The sequence below is a fragment of the Octopus bimaculoides genome, chromosome 30 (genome assembly GCF_046866305.1).
Source record: "Octopus bimaculoides isolate indiv1 chromosome 30, ASM4686630v1, whole genome shotgun sequence".
Lineage (NCBI taxonomy): Eukaryota > Metazoa > Mollusca > Cephalopoda > Octopoda > Octopodidae > Octopus > Octopus bimaculoides.
In genome coordinates, this window is record NC_142957.1 from 461,083 (window position 1) to 483,997 (window position 22,915).

The 22,915-nt window shown below is 37.4% G+C and overlaps 1 protein-coding gene across 1 annotated transcript in view; it reads right to left on the minus strand.

Annotated features, from left to right (window-relative positions):
* LOC106882449 (uncharacterized) overlaps positions 1 to 17,698 on the minus strand; it is a 44,292-nt gene extending 26,594 nt beyond the window's left edge. Inside the window, exon 1 of the mRNA XM_089345839.1 lies at positions 17,111 to 17,698. Coding sequence (XP_089201965.1) covers positions 17,111 to 17,121 — 11 coding nt within the window. The 5' untranslated portion in view covers positions 17,122 to 17,698. The remainder of the gene's footprint in view (positions 1 to 17,110) is intronic.
* Positions 17,699 to 22,915: the final 5,217 nt, after the last annotated feature.

Genomic DNA, 22,915 nt, shown 5'->3' on the forward strand with positions numbered 1-22,915 from the left:
GTGTGGTAAGTAGCTTACTTACCAACCACATGGTTCCAGGTTCATTCCCACTGTGTGGCACCTTGGGCAAGTGTCTTCTACTATAGCCTCGGGCCAACCAAAGCCTTGTGAGTAGATTTGGTAGACGGAAACTGAATGAAGCCCATCGTATATATATATATATATGTATGTGTGTGTCCCTCTAACATCACTTGACAACCGATGCTGGTGTGTTTACGTCCCCGTAACCTAGCGGTTCAGCAAAATAGACTGATAGAATAAGTATTAGGCTTACAAAGAATAAGTCCCCGGGTAGCAGCTCGGCCATCATTGAATAAATGCTGAGCCATAGTCACCAATCGGTGATTTATGTGGATAATAAGTTCATCTGTCTTCTTGTGGAATTCATATCCAACTGCAAATCTAACAGCAGGCTCCCTGCACACCTTCTTCGGTTCCCTCTTCCAAGAAAACAATCATGTAACCACTTCAAACTATTCATCACCTTCCAAATGAATCTCTGAGAGAACAGCTATGTCTCAGGTATATTGGTTTAGTTTGCGAGAAACAAGTATAGAACGTCTTTCAGTTCTAAATTCACTTTTGTCGTCTAGCATTCTGGCATAAAAATTTCATAATCCATTTGATTTTATATTTTCTGTTTTCTGAGCACAAGACAGACATCTGTCAATCGCACTAAACTGATCAGATAGATAAGCACAGGCAGTTTGACTTCACCTTGTCTAGAATCTCTCTAGTCTCCAGGTAAGCAGTGCCCTCCCCCGATTTCAGCTGCTTAGACACCCATGCAGCAACCAAAACTCATCGCTGTCTCGAACGATAAGGAGACCTACGTGTATATCACTAACTACAGGCTGCCAACCAGTCTGATCCGCATATTTCGCCACCTTCCCATCATCGCACTACTTTAGAATGGAATAAAAGTGTGTAAAGATAGCAGCACTGTCGATGAAAATTAGTCAGCAACGCCTGTGCAAAATAATGGGTCCAATAAGACTTGAACCATAAAGGAGAAAGCGAATTCGAAGTGTACAGATCCAATCCATCACTGGAACTGTAAGAATTTGTAAAACTTTCCAGAAGTTTATCATTTAAATATATATGAGCATGTCTAGATATGCAACTATATGCACAGGAATACATACATAAAACAAAACATACAAATCTGCATATATACATACATACGAACAAAAATACCCTGTTCCTGATGTTGAAATTCCTATGAAGGAGCCTTGGATCTAGGTTAGAAACCGGTTCTTTCTCTATTGGCAAGACATCTTGAAATAGAACTGCATAATGACATACATGTATACATTGCCATACTCAGAGCCCCGATCTATCATTCAGTGAGACATCCAAGTACTATATTTCTACTATATTTCTACTATTGAATATTATTAGAGCAGAACAAAAAAAAAAAAGAAATTTTTTCATATTTGATAGAACTGTAAACATCATTTTTACAAAATCAATAGCGTTCCTTAATTCTTTAATTTTATTTATAGTATTTATGTTTCACTTTGTTTAAGGATAAACATTTATTGTATTTCATTAAAAATTAAAAGTAATTTTTTGTTTTTCGGATTTTAAGATTTTTCTATAAAGTTCTTTAGAGTTTTAATATAAACTACTGAAACGTTTAAAACGATAATTCTACAGAAATATTTCTTTATTTAACAAATTATAACCTGGGGTATTGTTTCAAATACTGTATTTATATGTAATCCATAAAAAATATATTAAATATATAGTCTTTTCAAATTTAATATGTTTAAGTCATATAACGTCATACTATAACTTATAAAATTCGAAATATTACATTAAAATAACTTTTATCCTCTCTAATAAATCAGTTGCTAAAGACTTTCTAGCCGTGGCCCTCTCATATGCATTCATTATTTAATATGTTTAGTTCACGCAGCTTAGAGACATCATCATTGGTTTGTAATAAAGTTTATAATAATTCCAGACAGTGTGGAATAATTCTCAGATAAATAATATCGGAGATAGAGAGAAAATATATTTAGTGCACTCCATATTAAAATGTTGATGTAGGATAAAGATATGGTGAGAGAAAAATATCTTGTCACCAAATTGTTTGATATTTAAACAGTTCCTATTTGTTGTTGGCACTCCGTCGCTTACGACGTCGAGGGTTCCAGTTGATCCAATCAACGGAACAGCCTGCTCGTGAAATTAACGTGCAAGTGGCTGAGCACTCCACAGACACGTGTACCCTTAATGTAGTTCCCGGGGATATTCAGCGTGACACAGTGTGACAAGGCTGACCCTTTGAATTACAGGCACAACAGAAATAGGAAGTAAGAATGAGAGAAAGTTGTGGTGAAAGAGTACAGCAGGGTTCGCCACCATCCCCTGCCGGAGCCTCGTGGAGTTTTAGGTGTTTTCGCTCAATAAACAATCACAACGCCCGGTCTGGGAATCGAAACCGCGATCCTATGACCGCGAGTCCACTTGGCCATTGCGCCTCCACAGTTCTTGTTTACTTCAAGATATATATATATATATATATATATATATATATATATATATATATATATATACAAATTAAATTTCCAGAACAATTGCATTTATATTCGAAGTTTAATATTAAAATAAAAATCAGTTTTAAAATTTCGTTGATTCAAAATAGGAAAAATTAGTTAAGACTTTGTAATGTCGGACACAATATTTTTTCTCTCTATGATCTGAGTTCATATTCGGGTGAGGCCGACATTGCTTCTTTATCTTTCAGGGGGTTGCTAAATAGAATAACAATCTAAGGGGGTGATCTTATGGAATCTTTTACTCTTTTACTTGTTTCAGTCATTTGACTGCGGTCATGCTGGAGCACCGCCTTTAGTAGAGCAAATCGACCCCAGGACTTATTCTTTGTAAGCCTAGTACTTATTCTATCGGTCTCTTTTGCCGAACCGCTAAGTTACGGGGACGTAAACACACCAGCATCGGTTGTCAAGCGATGTTGTGGGGACAAACACAGACACACAAACACACAGACATACATATACATATATACGACAGGCTTCTTTCAGTTTCCGTCTACCAAATCCACTCACAAGGCTTTGGTCGGCCCGAGGCTATAGTAGAAGACACTTGCCCAAGGTGCCACGCAGTGGGACTGAACCCGGAACCATGTGGTTGGTAAGCAAGCTACTTTATTTCATTTAATTAGCCACAAGGGCTGTACATAGAGTGGTAGCTGCGGGCTGGACAAAGACATAAATGTGATGAGGATGATAACAAAAGGTGAATAAAAATGAGATAGGCACCAACGCCCGCCGATCGATAACACCTCGAAAACATTGTTCAATACAAATCCAATAAAAGTCAAAAATTCAATCGCAGTTCAATAAAAGTTCCTTTTAAAGATCTAATCTTCCTCATCCGGGCCTCCAAGCAAGTGTCCTGTCGCCATCAGGAGATCTCGCAGTGGCAAGCCCGGAAGAACGTAAATAAAATCGTCTTTTTGACAGGTCTTTTCGACCTCCATGACTTCACTATGATTTAAGACCTCCGCAGCCACCTGCGGAGGCCAACGTGGATGGTCTATACATACCGAGTCGTAACGCTCACGGTCAAATAGATCATCCAGACACTTTTGAACGGGCCCTCCCTTGAGGTAACAGAAGATATACTTAGTTTCCTCATCACCAGGAGGGGCCGCAACCTGCTCTGTCAGTGGCACAAATCCCACTGACAGAGCCTCCCGATCCGGTGGCACACTTCCCAACGGAGGGGCAACGGGTTCGGTCGGTGGCACGTCCGCCGACCGTCTCCCGTTTCTCCTTTTCTTTTTTTCCGTTTACCGGTTGCGGGGGTCGGGGCATCTTTCGGCACACCCGAGGTGTCCTCCTCCTTTCCCGCAACCTCTATTTCTCCTGGTGAGCAACCACCGTTGCTCACCTTCCTCTTTCTATTCGTGGAGGCGGTGGCCTCCACGACTTCCTCTGTCTCCCCCTCCAAGGGGGGGGGGGGGCGGAGGACACATTCTCTTTTTTCCTCTCCTCCGGGGCCTTACCTCGGCCCTTGGGACAGTTCTTTTTCAAATGGCCGGATTCAAGGCACTTGTGACATTTAGGAGGGCGTCCCTCCAAAATCACTGGATACCTTGCCTGAGCCGTCCTTAAAAAGTCTGGAAACACCAGACTCGCAATCGACTGGGACCAAAAGGTCAACACCGCTTTTGACCCCTCCCAGTCAATTGCTGGCAAAATTTTTACATTGAGGAGCTTGGTTCCGGTGCCGCCCAGACCCCGGCGGAAAGAATCCTCTATCCACTCGGGCTTTATTCCAGGCGGCAACCCGCAGACCCAAGCCCTTGTTATTTTTTGTCGACAATATGTGGGCAGAAACAAAATTTCTTTGCCCTCAATGGGCCCACTCGCAAATTTGCGAGCTTCACTCAGGGAGTCAAAAAGCAACCACACGGTTGCATATTTGACTCCCCTTGAAATATATTTAAAGTTGGCATTAACATTCGTAAGTTCCTTTTCAATAATAGTTTGAGGAAAGACAGTGACGTTATCCAACACCTTTGAGTAGGTTCAGAGCGTCACTGTTCTTTCCTCCATTTCTTTCAACCACTGCTTGGGTGGGCACAGTCCCCACTCCAAGACAGTGTTGCCCTTTTTTGCCATGCTTGCAAAAAAAAAAAAGAAAAAAGGTTCAAATGTTCAACAAAAAAGTTCAGAAAATAGTTCACAAACAAGTTCAACAAAAAAGTTCACAAAAAACAAACTAAATACAAAAGAACAGAAGACAGAGCAGAGAAAAGGAAAGAAGGAAGACAGTTTAAGTCACAGCAACACAATTCCGGCCACCAGCAATACCTATAGGTATTCCAATAAAGGTACTCCAAAATAAAAGTATTCCAGTAAAGGTATTCCAATAAAGGTAATCCAGGGCCACAGCAGCAGAATTTTCACAAGTTTTTCGGAGGCGAGATACGCCCACAAAAACAACAATTCTCGCAAAGTGAGACACAAAAAGTTTTCACAAGACAAAAAAAAAATTCTCAGTTCGCCGTTATGTTGACTCGACCACGCCTACCAATAACAACGAACGAGAAACACAATTTGCTCACTAAATGAGCAACAACTTAAAGCCGCCGAAAGCAAACGGAACTGCCCAGAGCTATATGAAATTTACTGAAAAAAATTGAAACACAATAAATTACACACAGCTCAAAAAACAATTCCACCTACCTCGGTCGACTTCACACATTTTCAATTTGGACAGCGTTAAACACAGTGTCCACTTTGGTTCAACTGGAAGCAGCTAATGCGCAAGACTGGAAGCTAGCTACTTACCACACAGCCACTCCTACACCTATACTTCATTTATTTTGGATATATTTCCCATTTTCCTAACATTCTTTTTACAATTAAGTCATTTTCTTGGAGAGGTTCGTTTCTAAAGAAGAGCCAAGATGCCTCGCAGCATTTAATCTGTTTTTCTTTGGTGTTCTGAGTTCAAATCCTGCTGTGGCCTACCCGTGTAGTAAACTTAATCTAACCGCTATTCTAACACTACCACTTGGCCCTTGGGGTCCCTTTAGTAGAGGATTTCTCTGTTGTATGTATTCGTGTTAGGTATTCTTATTTCTTTATTGCCCATAAGAGGCTAAACATAGAGGGGACAAACAAAGGGATTAAATCGATTACATCGACCCCAGTGTGTAACTGGTACTTGATTTATCGACCCCGAAAGGATGAAAGGCAAAGTTCACCGCGGCGGAATTTGAACTCGGAACGTACCGGCAGACGAAATACCGCTAAGCATTTCGTCCGGTGTGCTAACGTTTCTTATTTCTTTATTGCCCACAAGGGGATAAACATAGAGGGGACAAACAAGGACAGACAGAGGGATTAAGTCGATTACATCGACCCCAGTGCGTAACTGATACTTAATTTATCGACCCCGAAAGGATTAAAGGCAAAGTCGACCTCGGCGGAATTTGAACTCAGAACGTACCGGCAGACGAAATACCGCTAAGCATGTTGTCCGGGGTGTTAACGTTTCTGCCAGCTCGCCGCCTTTCGTGTTAAGTATTCCGTGTTGAGGATATCTTCCACTTGTCCATCAGTCAGAGACACTGAGGAAAAAAAGTAGGTTCAAAGGCAGAGCCCTTTTCACCCTCACTATGTTTATTAAATAATGAAGTTTGGGGAAAACAACCGATTAATTTTACAGACATAAAATTGATTTACAAACCTTAAATTTCACTTTAGAAATAGAAACCCACTGTAAACTACCTAAAATAAAGTATTATCAGTTGAACATTTTCATCCCATTAGTTTCTATTAAACAGTTTCGATCTTTTTTAAAACGGGGGCCACATTTTTCATTAACGAAACACTTTGAAACTTGGAACACTGGTAGAATGTGTCATATAAAACACCTTTTTCTCTTAGTCTTCTTAAAAAAAAAAGAAATCCATAAGTTATTCCATGTTAAAGTTGTCGTATTTCTGTAATTTCAACCAATCACTGACGTCCATTCAGCCAATATACATTAAGTGCCGACTACATAAACAAACGATTCTGAAACAATTCTATCGGTGATAGGGTTAGGGTAAAACAGCAAATTTAAAAAGAAAAAAACCAAATAAAACGAAGAAAAAAAAAAAAGAAAATGAAAAAAGCAAATAAAACGAAGCTATGGCTTAATCAGCCAAACGAGTAAATGTAAACAACTGAATACTTGTCAGTGATTGGTTGAAATTATCGAAATAAGACAATTTTTTACATGAAATAAATTCGAATACAAAAATATTTTTCTGTTCTATAACACAAAATAGATAAGTATACGAAGTTTGAAAGTCTTTCCGTACCAAAAACACTACGTAAAACATTAATGAAAAATGTGGCCCCCCGTTTTAAAAAAGATCCAAGAGTTTTTACAAAGTTATAACCAAACTATGTTTTATATTATATTCCGGAAATGTAAATAAAAGGTTCTACTTGTAACACTATAAAAAGTTTTCACACTTTCTAGTTGATAAAATACAGTTTGAACATAAAACAAATTCCAATATAAAAGTATATTTATGTTTGAAATAGTTATAATGAAAATAATATAGCCTGAGCAGGATAAGCTACCCCTATTTTGCAGACAGCTGGCTGCCAACACTTTTTTCTGCAAAATAGGGGTAGCTTATCCTGTTTAGGCTATATTATTAGCATTATCTTGTGTTTGAGAATTTAAAAATCACTTCTTTAACTTTCTGAGACATCTCAACGGCTCTAAAAGCAAACTTCGTTTGTTTTTTTTACGTTTATCGTAATCTGAATTCAGTTATAATTAATGTTTTTACAATGTAAATGTTTTAGTAAATTGCTTGTTAATTATAATAAACATCATCGTAATATTTACCAGAGTTACTAATTAGGTTTCAGTTTTAGTCTGACGGTTTTCTGTCTCAGGAAAGTTCCTCCCTGCGAATTCAGTTCTGCGATACAAAAGCTGCTACGAAGTTTATTAAATACTTTACAGGAGTGGCAATTATCTCCTCATGTATGTGTGTGTATGTTTTAGTATGTGTGTGTATGTTTTAGTATGTGTGTGTTTATGCTGTAGTGTGTATACTTTGTAGTGCGTGTATGTGTGTGCATTAGTCGTTTACATAAGGAAACTAATCTCACAAAGTGAATATTTTATCTTTTTCCCCGTCTCCCATTTACTGCTACATTCTTTCTTTCTCTCTCAGCTGACGTCATCTCCAACACCGCCACCGCCACTTCTTTACTTCACCTCTTTCTCTATAAACAATATTCAGCGCTTCTAAAGCAGGCTTTGGGCGGGGGGGGGGGGTTGCCTCTTTCCATACACACACATATGCACACACATGCACACATAAACACATACACACACTCATATATATACATAATTGTAAATACATACGCAATACATACATACGTTCTTACACATACACACATGCATACACATAAGCACATATATAAACACACAGACATATTCGACTCCCATCATTTTTCGAAAGATTTCTGTCTAAAAACGACTTTTCTCTGTTGAACCTGTTTACACGCGAAACCCTCACAGCACACACACACAATGTTTTGTCCTGTACTGACCATAGTGAGTGACTTCCTTGATGTAAAACCTTTGTGGTCAATACAGAAGTCATCATCATCATTAAAAAACGGTGGTGAGCTGGCAGAACGTTAGCACGCTGGGCGAAATTCTTAGCGGTATTCCGTCCGTCTTTACGTTCTGAGTTCAAATTCCGCCAAGATCGACATTGCTTTCATCCTTTCGGAGTCAATAAATGAAGTACCATTTGCGTACTAGGGTCAATGTAAACGACTTGTCCCCTCCCGCAAAATGTCAGGCCTTGTGTCGAAAGTACAAATGAAGCAAATGTCTGCAGCCTTTCAACAGCACTTTGATCGTCTGTTCGGGACGAGTGGTACAAAGCATAGCTGGGCAGACTTTGGTGTCTACCTGCACGGCCTCCTGCGACTCTCGGCGAGCGAAGCAGACAGCTGTGGAAGGCCGATAACAGCCGCGGAAATACAGGAAACGATGAAGACTTCCAAGAGAGGCAGATCGCCGGGTTTGGATGGTCTGCCCTACGTGCTTTATATTTCAATACCAGACTTGTTTGCGGGCCTCTTAGCAGACGCCTATCGCAACTGGCAACAAAATGGGTGAATTCCCATTTTTGTCTGTCGAGGGGCGGTGGCACTGCTGAGAAAGGGAAACGAACGTTATAGAGAATTTCAGACCCATCACTCTGCTCAATGCAGAGTTGAAGATTTTGTCCAAGGTGTTAGCCAAGAGGTCGACGCTTGTCGTGGACAAGCTAATTGGTAAGACGCCAACATGTGCCATCCCAACCAGGACTATTCCCAACAACCTCCACCTCATGCATTACATCATAGAGAGGGTGGGTAACGAAACTGGCATGAGCGAGGGTCTGATCAATTTAGATCAAACTAAAACCTTCAATAGGGTCGAGCTGATCTCATGGTAGCCGGTTTCGGTCCAATTTTCTGCGGTTGGATCGCTGCTTTATACAGCGGCATCTGCTCGATTATTTGGGTGAATGGTCACCTGTTAGAACCATTCAGCATCTTGTGCTCGGTCCGTCAAGGGTGACATCTTTCCTTTCATTTGTGTGTACTGACCCTTGAGCCACTACTGCGGAAGTTGGAGGTATTGAGGAGTATCCTGCGTGATCTAGGATGTGGGAGAAGTGTGCCTGCTTAGGCTGATGATGTCGCCGTGATAGCGTCGAGCCAGGCGACACACTAAAAGAATATGAAGCGGTAACAGGAGCGAAAATTAACGCGGAAAATTCAGTTGGCTTGCAACTCGGCACCTGGAGAGGCAAGCCCATGCCGTCCAACGGCATTGTGGGGCTCTAAAACAAAATGCATAAAAACAAACAAGCTTTTGACAGTTTAATAGATATTTCAAAATCTTGATAATATGACGCTGGGTGTTTCCATTATTTTATCCAACCCCTGTATATATATATGTGTGTGTGTGTGTGTGTGTGTGTGTGTGTGTGTGTGTGTGTGTGTGTGTGTGTGTGTGTGTGTGTGTGTGTGTGTGTGTAATATAAATAATATATATATATATATATATATATATATATATATAAAAACATAATATAATATATGTGTGTGTGTGTATACACACACGCACACATGTGTATATATTTATACATATTTAAAGGCTTTAACTAGCTGACACTACTTAAAGAGTTAAAGTGTTATACATATACACACATATACAATATAAATACATAGACATATGTATGTATACGTATTTATATACATCCTTATCGTGTTAGAACATTCACAGAAACAAGAAACAGGATACAAAAGCAGAACGAAACACTCCCAGCAACATAACAATGAGAGGCTGTATTGGTTGATAATATTGCCGTCTACTTAAGGGAAACGTCTAGTTTAATAAATGAGGCCAACATGATTATTGTTCTGTTGTGTCTGGGGAGTCATTTTCTTATCGTGTCTTAAAATTTAACACACTCACAGTTAAAATTTCCACTTATTATTTTTTTATTTTCCTAAAATTTTCGTTGCGTCTTGCAACCTTTTCAATAGTCTTGACTCTGTCCGTTATTCACGTTGCGTTCTGTTTTTGCTTTTCTTTTTTTCCCCTTTCTTTTTTCTTTAAAAAAAAAAAAGAACAAGAACATAAAGACGGACGGAATACCGCTAAGAATTTCGCCCAGCGTGCTAACGTTCTGCCAGCTCATCACCGTTTTTTAATGATGATGATGATGCTGACGATGATGACTTCTATATTGACCACAAAGGTTTTACATAAGGAAGTCACTCACTATGGTCAGTACAGGACAAAACATTGTGTGTGTGTGTTGTGAGGGTTTTGCGTGTAAACAGGTTCAACAGAGAAAAGTCGTTTTTAGAAAGAAATCGTTCGAAAAATGATGGGAGTCGAATATGTATGTGTGTATATATATATGTGTGTTTATATATGTATATGCTTATGTGTATGCATGTGTGTATGTGTAAGAACGTATGTATGTATTACGTATGTATTTACAACTATGTATATATATATGTGTGTGTGTGTGTAATTCATTAAAATCATTGTCATCTTTCCGAGGAAAATAAAATATAGCATCGTGTGTCATCCTTGCCAGTCGAATGGCAGCCCACTATCGATCCGCTGGCTTTCTCACCTAGATCCAAGGTTCCTTCTTTGGAATTTCAACATCAACAATAGAGTATTTTTTTTTTTTTTGTATGTAGGGAGATTTGGGTGGAGGCGCAATGGGCCAGTGGTTAGGGCAGCGGACTCGCGGTCATAGGATCGCGGTTTCGATTCCCGGACCGGGCGTTGTGAGTGTTTATTGAGCGAAAACACCTAAAAGTTCCACGAGGCTCCATCAGGGGATGGTGGCGAACCCTGCTGTACTCTTCCACCACAACTTTTTCTCACTTCCTGTTTGTACCTGTAATTCAAAGGGTCAGCTTTGTCACACTGTATCACGCTGAACCTCCCCGAGAACTACGTTAAAGTTACACGTGTCTGTGGAGTGCTCAGCCACTTGCACGTTAATTTCACGAGCAGGCTGTTCCGTTGATCGAATCAACTGGAACCCTCGATGTCGTAAGCGACGGAGTGCCAAGAAGGGAGATTTGTATGTTTTGCTTTATGTATGTATTCTCATGCATGCAGTTGCATATTTAGACATGCTCATATATATTTAAATGATAAACTTCTGGAAAGTTTTATAGATTTTTACAGTCCCAGTGGTGGGGATCATCAGGATGTGAGCGTTTCTTGAGAAGCTCACTTTCAACTCGCAAAATGTTGCTCACTTCACTTTTCAGCACTGCATTAATAGATTTATTTTTGCTGCTGTTTAGCAGGTGCTGCCTGAGTGATACCATTCGAAGACCATTTGCACTGATCTCAGACCTCTACCACCTTCATTTCTTCTTAGGTAGAGCCTATTAACATCACTGTTTCTCTGGAATTTCCCAGTTGTTCTCCGGATTTTGTGGGTTTTGATATCTATGGAGTGGATTTCCTCTACAGATCAATAAAGTATCCCAAGTGTTGATATTAAGTAAATATATTTGGGAACTTAAAGCTAAATATATTAGATTTGATATAGAATAAAAATTCCTTGCCTCTGCACCTTCGTACAATGTATAAAATAAGAAATGCCACTTGTTCATCGTTGAAAACCTTTTGGTATGAAAGGCCGGCCTTTCATTACTTAACTCGAGGGAAGAGCGAAAGAGCCTACCTGCACAAGAGTAAATTTGCTTTCTCTAGATATAAATAATATTAGGGATCCAATATGCATCTTCTCAACTAATGGTACCCATAGTTCTTCATCACAGAAATTTGTAGAATTCGATTCCAAATGTTGGCATAAACTACTTTGCAATTAAAGTTTGGTTAACAGATCTTCTTACATAGGCCCCTTTTAGGTAATCCAGCATTAATATCCTTACACTAAACCCATCCTAGTTTAAAGTCGCCTATGTCCCACACAATATAGTAGAGTAATTGGGTATCTTCTGAGAGAAAAACAGTACCAAGAAGCAATTCAATCTGCCAGAAATTTGGAAACGACATGCTATACTGCTTGGCATTCGCGCCAGATGCTCCAATATGAACATCTCAGAGTGTTTGGCTGTTAATGTGTGGACAGTGCAGAGGATTCGGAAAGAATTGGACGAGTCTAATGGTGATTATGATGGTACGGCAACTCAGAAAACTCACTCTCGTCGTTCTGATCACAAAAGAACTTTTGAATTTGTTGGCGAGATCCAGGCCATGATTAACAACGATCCCTCCAAGTCAACAAGATTTATTGCCAGGGACATGGAAGTGTCTGAGTTTCTTATCAGTTAGGCAGTGCATGAAGACATTCGGTATTCCTCAAGCAAGATGAGAAAGGGCCAATTTTTAACACAAGCCATCACGGAGAAGAGAAAGACTGCGCTACGAAGCATCTCCTCGAACCGAACATGCTTTGGTTTTTCTTAGACGAGACAAATTTCTGCCAGGATCAGATGATGAACACACAGAACAACCGTTAGCTTGCTGTGTCCCCAAAACATCCAGTCAACATCATGAGATTTGGAGTGATCACTAGTGATGGCGACGTTATGCCTCCATTCATATTCCTACAAGGCCTCAGACTCAACACGGAAGCCTTCCTCAAGTGCCTGGAGAAGGTAGCGCTGCTCTGGATCAAGAAGGGGACTGCTGGAGGACCCTATTTCTGCCAACAAGATTCTACACTATGTCACACAAGCAGGAGAACCTAGTCATGGCTGTCAGACAATTTCTGCAACCACATCACTCCTAACAATTGCTGACAGCCAGTGTTTTTATCAGTGTTGGTCATCCTTAAGTACGAGTTGACAGCCACCTTATGTGTACGTATGAATATATGTAGGTGTAAGCATGTATACTGTTAGTGAGTTCGAAGAAGGTGGGTATAACTTCTAGAAATTTCGAATAAATTCATAAGTAAATGAGTTAAGAAATTTCAGTGCTAATCTGATGAGGTTTTTTGAAGGAGAAACAATTCTAAAGTTTCAAATTATCCTTTCCTCCAAAACATGTTAACTCAGCCATAACATATATACATGCTCTAGGACTTAAAATAGACAGAGCCTTGCAGTTATCGATAAAAGAGCGATTCGTTTAAAGTAAAATGTAAAATTTCAGATTGTATGAAGAAGGAGCAAAGAACAAGATGTGGGTTCAAATTAGAATTTATTGGAAAATAAAATAAAATAACAACCAATAATTAATTTAGAAAGATCGTTAGAGTATTTACCATATATGAGAAACGTAATTTTGTATCTTTTTGTGTTTGTTAGAATTTGAACGAAATACAAGAGAAAAGTGATATAGAAATTTTCAATAAAATGGACAATTTAAGATATCCACAGTAGAGGCGCAATGGCCCATTGGTTAGGGCAGCGGACTCGCGGTCATAGGATCGCGGTTTCGATGCCCAAACCGGGCGTTGTGAGTGTTTATTGAGCGAAAACACCTAAAAGCTCCACGAGGTTCCGGCAGGGGATGGTGGCGAACCCTGCTGTACTCTTCCACCACAACTTTCTCTCACTCTTACTTCCTGTTTCTGTTGGGCCTGTAATTCAAAGGGGCCAGCCTTGTCACACTGTGTCACGCTGAATATCCCCGAGAACTACGTTAAGAGTACACGTGTCTGTGGAGTGCTCAGCCACTTGCACGTTAATTTCACGAGCAAGCTGTTCTGTTGATCGGATCAACTGGAACCCTCGACGTCGTAAGCGACGGAGTGCCAACAAGATAGCCACAATAAGATGGACAAACAAGGGTTTGCATTTCTGGAATTTGGAGTCTCAGGTCAATATCATTACGCTTCCATCTTTCAGCAACTTGTGAAATTCATCGTTAATTATTGCTTAATGGATTCTTCCACCTAAAGTCTACCTCCACCTAAAGTGTACCTCCACCACATTGCTCCTCCAAGTATTTTAGTAGCGATTCTCATTTAGTTCAACTTCCCTCTAGACTTGCTCAGCTTGGTTTGACCTGACAAGAGTAAGATCTTGGTTGGTGTGGTTCTCTGTGCCGTGTGGAGATGCAAGCACTATAACCAAGATCAATGCTAGAACCATTTGTGTAGTGGACATGAAATGGTCTGTGTCGGCGTGTAGGAAAAAAATGGAGGCTCTGAATGTATAATAACTGGATGTAGAATATTTGAATAGACGAGTAATGGGTATAGAATTTCTACATATGCATATATATACATACACACACACACACACACACACACACATATAATTTTTCATAGAAAACTATGCAATCGTTACCAATATAGCAGGAGATTTCACCGCAAAAAAGTCTAAATTAGACTCCTTAGGGATCGTTCTCCTTGTTTATATATCCAAAGTTTTAAATTTAAGAGAGATATAGGAATAAATTACATTAATAATGGATATTAGCGTCAAATCTCTCTTAAATTTAAAACTTTGGATATATATATATATATGAATATATATATATATATGAAAAATGACAACAGGTTAAGAATAAGTTTTAACAAATATATAATACTAGTAGTATAACCCGACGTTGTCCGGGTGTGACTTATTACGCCATCTACGATAAGTCTTGCTAGGTGAAAATCAACTAAAAAAGAAAGCCTTACAATGAAAAAACCCTTATGATGTAAATATGTTCATAATTCAAAAGACGAAATTAATAGGGAAAGTCTGAAGGCTGTTCACCCGCACGATTACGTAACCCTAACCCTAAAACCGTAAGACTAACCCTCATCGTAACCCTAAAACCGTAACCCTGACCCAAAAACCGTAACCCTAACACCCTAGTGAAAATCGTGCGGGTGTTAATCTGAATAATAATAATAATAATGACCTCTGCAGATCAAACTCCCAACCCACAACTAAGTCTTAAGTGTATATATACATGGGCAACACACACACGCATACACATTAAATAAAATGCGTTTTAAGAAAGATATTTAAAAAATTCAGGGTGGACATTGGAATTAGACACTGAGGGAAAATGGCTATAACTTTTTTATTTTTTAATTTTGACGATTGTCAGCTAAACGCGGACAATCCAAATCTTGCATTGGTCCAGATGGACTATATGTAAATAAATATGAAGGAAAAAATGCGCTTTGGCAAACGGGGTTAGGGTTAGAAAATTCCGCCGAAGTTGACTTTGCCTTTCATCCTTTCGGGGTCTAAAAAATAAGTACCAGTTGAACACAGGGGTCAATATAATCGACTATTCTCCACCTGCCCGAAGCCGCCGTTGTGGGAAAAATTTAAAATAATACTAATAAATAAATAATAATAATAATAATGACCTCTGCCGATCAAACTCCCAACCCACAACTAAGTCTTAAGTGTATATATATATGGGCAACACACACACTAAATAAAAAAGATGTTAGGAAGTAAAAGTGTTTTAAAAAAGATTGTTAAATTTTCAGATTAACACCCGTACGATTTTCACTACAGTGTTAGGGCTTGTTAGGGTTAGGTAGGTAATGATGCGGGTGTTAATCTCAAGATTTACGAAAAGATTTTGAAAAAAAACTCACAGTTTGTAGGGAATAAATGTTTGTTGATCGTATTTGAGAAAGATGTCTCGATGGTGAAGGACGGTGTTAGAAATGGAAAGTAAACTTACAATTCCCGCCAAATTGGAATGAGGTCATTGGTAACCATAGGTACATATATATGTGTGTATTTACGTATGATTGGTAGTGTGTCTGTTTATTTGACTCTCACTCTCCTTCGTTTCTCTGTCTTTTTTCTTGGATCGTTCTTAAACATTCATAAGAGAAAGTAGCAATTGAAACGATGTGTAAGAGGAATAGAAATAGTTAATTTTAGAGGGGCAAAGTAATTTTGTATGTAGTTTTAGTATCTGTCATTACAGTATCGAAATGTGATTGTTTCAGTTTTGATAAGTTTTCTTTTTCTCCTTCCTTTCTTTTTGTATTTGTTGTTGGTTCATAAGAGAAAGTAGGAGTTGAAAGGATTTGTATTAGAAAGAGGAAATTAGATTTTATTAGGGAGAAAATGTTTACTCGTGTAGTTTTATGGATTATATTCATTATTAGGAAATTTTTGGAGTGAAAAAATGACGCAGTGACCTAAAAAATTGTATTTAGAATATTAATTGCGATTGTTTAATCGAAGAAATTTGGAATTGTGTAAATGTATGAATTTTAAACATACACACACAGAGAAAATTTGCCTTTTATAGTATAGATTAACGTTTAAATAAAATAGGAAAGCATCACATTTCAAACGTTTGTCATTCGTGAAAGAAAAATAAAAGAATGAGAAAGGGTGATTACAGAAATGCTTATGGGCCATGTGGAATGAGATTCTATGGGGGAATTTAAGAGAGGTGTGTGTGCGGTGGTTTGGAGTGCTTTGGTTTCTCGGGCTGTATATGTGAGGGGTTTAGGAGGATCTGACGGGCCTGTTTGTGAGGTGAAAGAGAAGGTATAAAGAACAAAAACTTAGGATAAAGCTGTGTATTCAAAAATAATTATAGAAATAGTAAAATGAAAAGACTGGAAAGTTATGTAACATGTGCAACCCCTAGAGAAAGTAATCAAAGAAGCATAAAATGTGGATGAGAGAAGGATGTTGAAGCGGATAATGACAGAAAAACAAATGGGGAACCAAAAGAAAGAACACTTTGTGGTTAAACGTTGAAGAAAAACAGTTTCATATATAGGAAAAAAAAATATATATATATAAAAGGAAAATAAAAAACACAAATGATGAGTCAGACAGAATTACAAGATACCTGTAAATTGTTCGTCGCACTTGTGGTTGATGTTTTTTTTTTCAAAAGTATTAATGAAAAAATATACTGTCTCGCGGCAGGGGAAGAGGCCTACAAACAACTGTAGTTGAAGAAAAAAAAACAGGTTGGATAACCAGGTAATAGAGAAGATATATGAATCTCTGAGTACTAGCAACTATGGGGCTTTTAGTTATAATTATGTCAAAAAGTTTGTAATTGTTATGAAGTTTTAATGTAGTTGTGGACTTACTGTATATTCATTCACCAACTGTTCCAATCACCAACACGTAATCCAGCGTTATCTCTTCTTACTGGCTTCTCTATAATAGATGGCTGCGTATACAACACTGTCCTCTTATTTATACATTTCAAAGCCGATTCACGTTGGAAGTTTGACTGCTCTGAGAGTCAATATATATACATTTATTACCGCCAACCCTCCCCGATTTTTGCTTTACTTCCTCGGGGAGAAAATGGAATATTTCTTTCTTTTTGTTTCAATTTTCAACATTTCCGTCCGCTTTTTTCTTCTTCCTAGTTGATGTACACGTTGGTTCAACCGCTTCTTAAAATACCGTAACACCAAACATGTCATACAGAATTTTCATCGGCTCTTCCTGCTTTATTTTTTCTTCTGTAAAACTTTTCTCATTTAGTTCAGATGTCTCTTGTGTTTCCACGTATGCCCCTTTAAAATGTATTTCACCACACAACACACACATAGCACGGTTTGGGTCCTGGTTGTTTTATTTTCTCCTCGTTTGTTATATGTCGACATGCCTGTATATTTACATCGTTCCTTTCATTATTTCTTGTGTCATGTCTTAGATTAATTATCCTTTGGTATTCATCCGCCACTGTTTGTAAAATTAATTTACTATTTTGCTCTAATTTTGTTAATATTCGAACTCGTTTCTCCCATTTTTACTTGCAATTAATCCTTTTACGATTAATTTGAACATGTCTAGAGTCAACTCACTTAGCTTGAATTTTTCACATTCTTTGTTTACGATACCTGCGTACGTAACAATGTCATCTGTTTCATTCTTTTTCAAATTCAGACATTCTCAGCGAATGTTAAAATAATGAATCCCTTTCGCTGAATCCCTTTAGCTAATAGGTTAGTTGTTTCCTCGAAACAAATTTCTGGCGGTTTCCTTGGCAATATGAAATTGCAATATTTTTCTTGTTCTGCCGGTGCTGGTTTTCGTAAAAGAAGCCTTACCTTTTTTCATCTGTCCAACTTTTACATTTTTCCTTAAATATTTCCTCATGCCTTCTAAAGTATGCCGAAAACGCAGTCCCTTTTTCAGGGTTATAAACAAATTCCACAATCGAATTAGCTACTCCATCCGCCGAAACAAACCGGACGTGGGATCTATTTTTAAACGGGGGCCACATTTTTCATTAATGTTTTACGTAGTGTTTTTGGTACGGAAAGACTTTCAAACTTCGTATACTTATCTATTTTGTGTTATAGAAAAGAAAAATATTTTTGTATTCGAATTTATTTCATGTAAAAAATTGTCTTATTTCGATAATTTCAACCAATTACTGACAAGTATTCAGTTGTTTATATTTACTCCTTTGGCTGATTAAGCGATGTAAAGCGTATTTAATCTCCATACCTTCGTTTTATTTGCTTTTTTCATTTTAAATTTGCTTTAACCCTAACCCTAGGGTTAGGGTTAATTGTTTCAGAATCGTTTGTTTATGTAGTCGGCACTTAATGTATATCGGCTGAATGGACGTCAGTGATTGGTTGAAATTACAGAAATACGACAACTTCAACATGGAATAACTTATGGATTTCTTTTTTTTTTAAGAAGACTAAGAGAAAAAGATGTTTTATATGACACATTCTACCAGTGTTCCAAGTTTCAAAGTGTTTCGTTAATGAAAAATGTGGCCCCCGTTTTAAAAAAGATCCCGGACGTATTCGTCGACAGCAGCAACAATTCTAACAACTGCCTGCTGAGTTTGTTATTGTTGTTGCTGTTTCCATTGTTCTTGTTGCGGATCTTGTTCAAAACCAGTATTTTCTTAACGAAACACTTTGAAACTTGGGACACTGGTAGAATGTGTCATATAAAACATCTTTTTCTCTTAGTCTTCTTAACAAAAAAACGTACATCGCAAGTTATTTCATGTTAAAGTTGTCGTATTTCTGTAATTTCAACGAATGACTGACGTCCATTCAGTCGAATACATTAAGTGCTGACTACGTAAACAAACGATTCTCAAACGATTCTGGCGGTGATAAAATTATTATTTCCTTGTCAAAAAATGGCTGAAGCATATTAGCAGTAGGGTTAGGGTTAGGCAGTAGCTAATAAACCTTTCATACAGTTCAGGCAGATGTTAACGAAATAAACACGCGTGAAAGAAAATGAAAAAAGCAAATGTTGTACACATACAGTTCAGGCAGATGTTAACGAAATTATAAATGGAGATTAAATACGCTTTACACCTTAAACTGCCAAAGGAGTAAGTGTAAACAGCTGAATACTTGTCAGTGATTGGTTGAAATTATCGAAATAAGACAATTTTTTACATGAAATAAATTCGAATACAAAAATTTTTTTCTGTTCTATAACACAAAATAGATAAGTATACGAAGTTTGAAAGTCTTTCGGTACCAAAAACACTACATAAAACATTAATGAAAACTGGTGCCCCCGTTTTGAACAAGATCCCTTGTTGCTGCTGTAGAAGTTGCTGTTCCAACTGTTGTTGCAGTAAGCAAGGAGGCTAACAGTTCTTCCATGCTAAGAACTTTGAATGTCTCACTATTATGAAATGGGCAGTTTTATATTATTTTTCGCGGTGCGAAATTCGAAACCTCTGTTCTACTTTTGTGCAGTGCGTGAAATTAGAATCCTTGTCACCACTTTTAAAAAGTGACAAGATTTTTAAAATATTTTCCACTGCGCTTAGTTCGAATCATTGTCTCCACTGTTATGGCGCTTAATGTAGTTGCGGACTTATCGTATATTCACTCACCAACTGTTCAAATCACGAACCCATATAATCCAACGATATCACTTCTTACTGGCATCTACGACTCTCTATATAAAATATAGCCGGGCATACGACTGTTCTCTTATCTCCAGCATACATGCGTATTTATATATTTCAGAACCGTTCATTTATCAATTCACGGGGGTGTTCAGATTCCACCACAACAGTATATATGACTTCACGGTAAATCAACAGAAATTCATCAGAATATATATATATATATATATATATATATATATATATATATATATATATATATATATATATATATATATATATATGGTGATTGTCTACTCCTTACACAGAGTTTGACCACCTCCTGCACCTACACCTTAGCCCTTTCATGGCGTCTGATGTGGCTTTTTAAACCAGACAATGTTTTGAAAAAACACCCTCACAGATTGCACCTCTGATTTGCACTACCAATACCTGCAAGTAAGTTCTGCTCATTGTGGATCCTAACATGTCTTTTAAGACCCCCATTGGATTTGCAAGCCTTCTGGCATACACTACATTCAAACGTGTGCACAGACATATAGTCAGAATAGTTGGTTGAAGTTTGTTTTTCATGGGTTCGCAGGTGAGATTTGAGGCCAGCCAAAGACAGACATGGTCTGTCACAGACTGTGCACACAAAAAGGTCCTTGTCATTCACCTCGATCTTTACATTTTTCCTTCAATATCTCGAGTCCTGCTTGCATCATCTTGGCCTCTTCAAACGTTTTCACTCCACTCCACACCCTTGTTTGCCATCCAACTTGATCTGAAGCGAGGGTTTCTATATCTTTTGGAGCCATTCCAATTGACTTCATAGCAGTCCTTATGCCATCCTTAAACCTTGTTTTAGGTTTATGCCGATAACGTTTCCCCTCTGCAAGCTCACCACAAAACAGCTGTTTCGGCATGCATTCATCTGCCATTCAAACAATATGGCCACACCATCTCAATTGGTTCCTCAAAATCATGGCTTTAATTGAGGGGATGCCTGCAGATGCAAGTATATCTGTGTTTGGAGTAAAAGAATTCCATTTAATTTTTAAAATATGACGAAGGCATTTTTGGTGAAATTTTTCTAACATTTTAAAATACCTTTCATAACATGTCCAAGTTTCACAGGAATACAATATATATATATATATATATATATATATATATATATATATATATATATATGCATGTATTATGTATGTAAGCGCCAACGCACCAAACTGCTGATTATTAATAGGAAAGTATATTTGCGTTTTGAGTTCCACTGTGCTGTTTGCATTATCAAACCTATATATGCATATAATTTATGTATACGTCTATGTTGTTCAAATTGAAGCCACTGACCGCACTAGATTATTTAATAATAATAACAACAGCAACAACAACGATAATAATAATAATAATAATAATAATAATAATAATCTATATTATGATATGAGCCGCGTCCGTCCGTCTGTCCGTCACACTTTTCTTCAGTATTAAGAGAGAAAGAAATAGATACATAGATAAAAAAAGTAGATACATAGATACATATACAGATTGTTAAATTAAAAGCGGGAGAGAGACGGGACGCAAAGGAAGTGAGAGAGAAAGTAAGAGTCAGTAGATATATAGCTGAAAAAAAGTTGCTACATAGATACATAGACTCAGATTTCAGTATTCTGTGGGCGACATTGAGGACTCTTTTCTCTTATCTGTTTCTCATTCAGCAATTGATATTCCAACAAAACATCTATGCAGTCGCTCGACTTGGGACAAATAGCAACCAAAACTCCTTCAAATGATCCCTCCTGTGTTAGTGTATCTCAGGCCATATGGTTGGATTTTAATAAGACAGCAGGCTTACGCCATTAGTACGATTAGAAGGAAGATGAGAGAAAATAAAATAAATATTTAAAACACCATGTAGGTAGGAGTACAAGGAGGTTTAATTTTCTGTAATAGGTTGATGGGTAAATAAAAATTTTTGAGGTTCACAGATATGAAAGCTTTAAAGGTTCATGGATATCAAAGTTTGAAAATTGAAGGACGTGTGAAAGATAATTCTATTTAAATTTATTGTTACCTGTATGTTTTAATAAATATTTGCTCATTAAAATCCATACTATAATGACGAATACGAAGCAGAATATATAAAGGTGTTTCAAAATAATTATATGCAGTGAAAACACCGTAAATGTGCTACGCTTTTTTTTTTGTATTTTTGATAAATTTGATGTCACTGCTTAAACACACATTTTCTTATTTTTTGTAATTATGAAGACCCCCATTATGAGTATTGATATTGCTAGCCAGAGAAGAGAAGCAGCCAGACTTCGTCAACAGGAGAGACGAAGAAGATCGAGTAGTGACCGACGAGAAGCTGTAAGAAACATAAATGCTGCACGACGGAGAGAAGCGCAGGATAACTTGAGCCAAGCACGTCACTCCGAAATTTTACTTCAGGACTCTCAACAACATAGAGTAGAAAGAGAACATATATTACAGGGAAGAAGAAGAGAAATTTTACATCGAAATACTCAACAACACCACGCAGCCCGAGAGAAATTATCACAGGAAAGAAGAGAAGGGAAATACCCATGGAAACATATATATATATATATATATATACATACATATATATATATCATCATCATCATCATCATCGTTTAACGTCCGCTTTCCATGCTAGCATGGGTTGGACGATTTGACTGAGGACTGGTGAAACCGGATGGCAACACCAGGCTCCAATCTATATATATATATATATATATATATATATATATATATATATATATATATATATATATATATATATATATACATACATACATATATATATATATATATATATATATATATATATATATATATATATATATATATATATATATATACATACATACATATATATATACATACATACATATATATATATATATATATATATATATATATATATATATATATATATATATATATATATATATATATATATATACATACATATATATATATATATATATATATATATATATATATATATATATATATATATATATATATA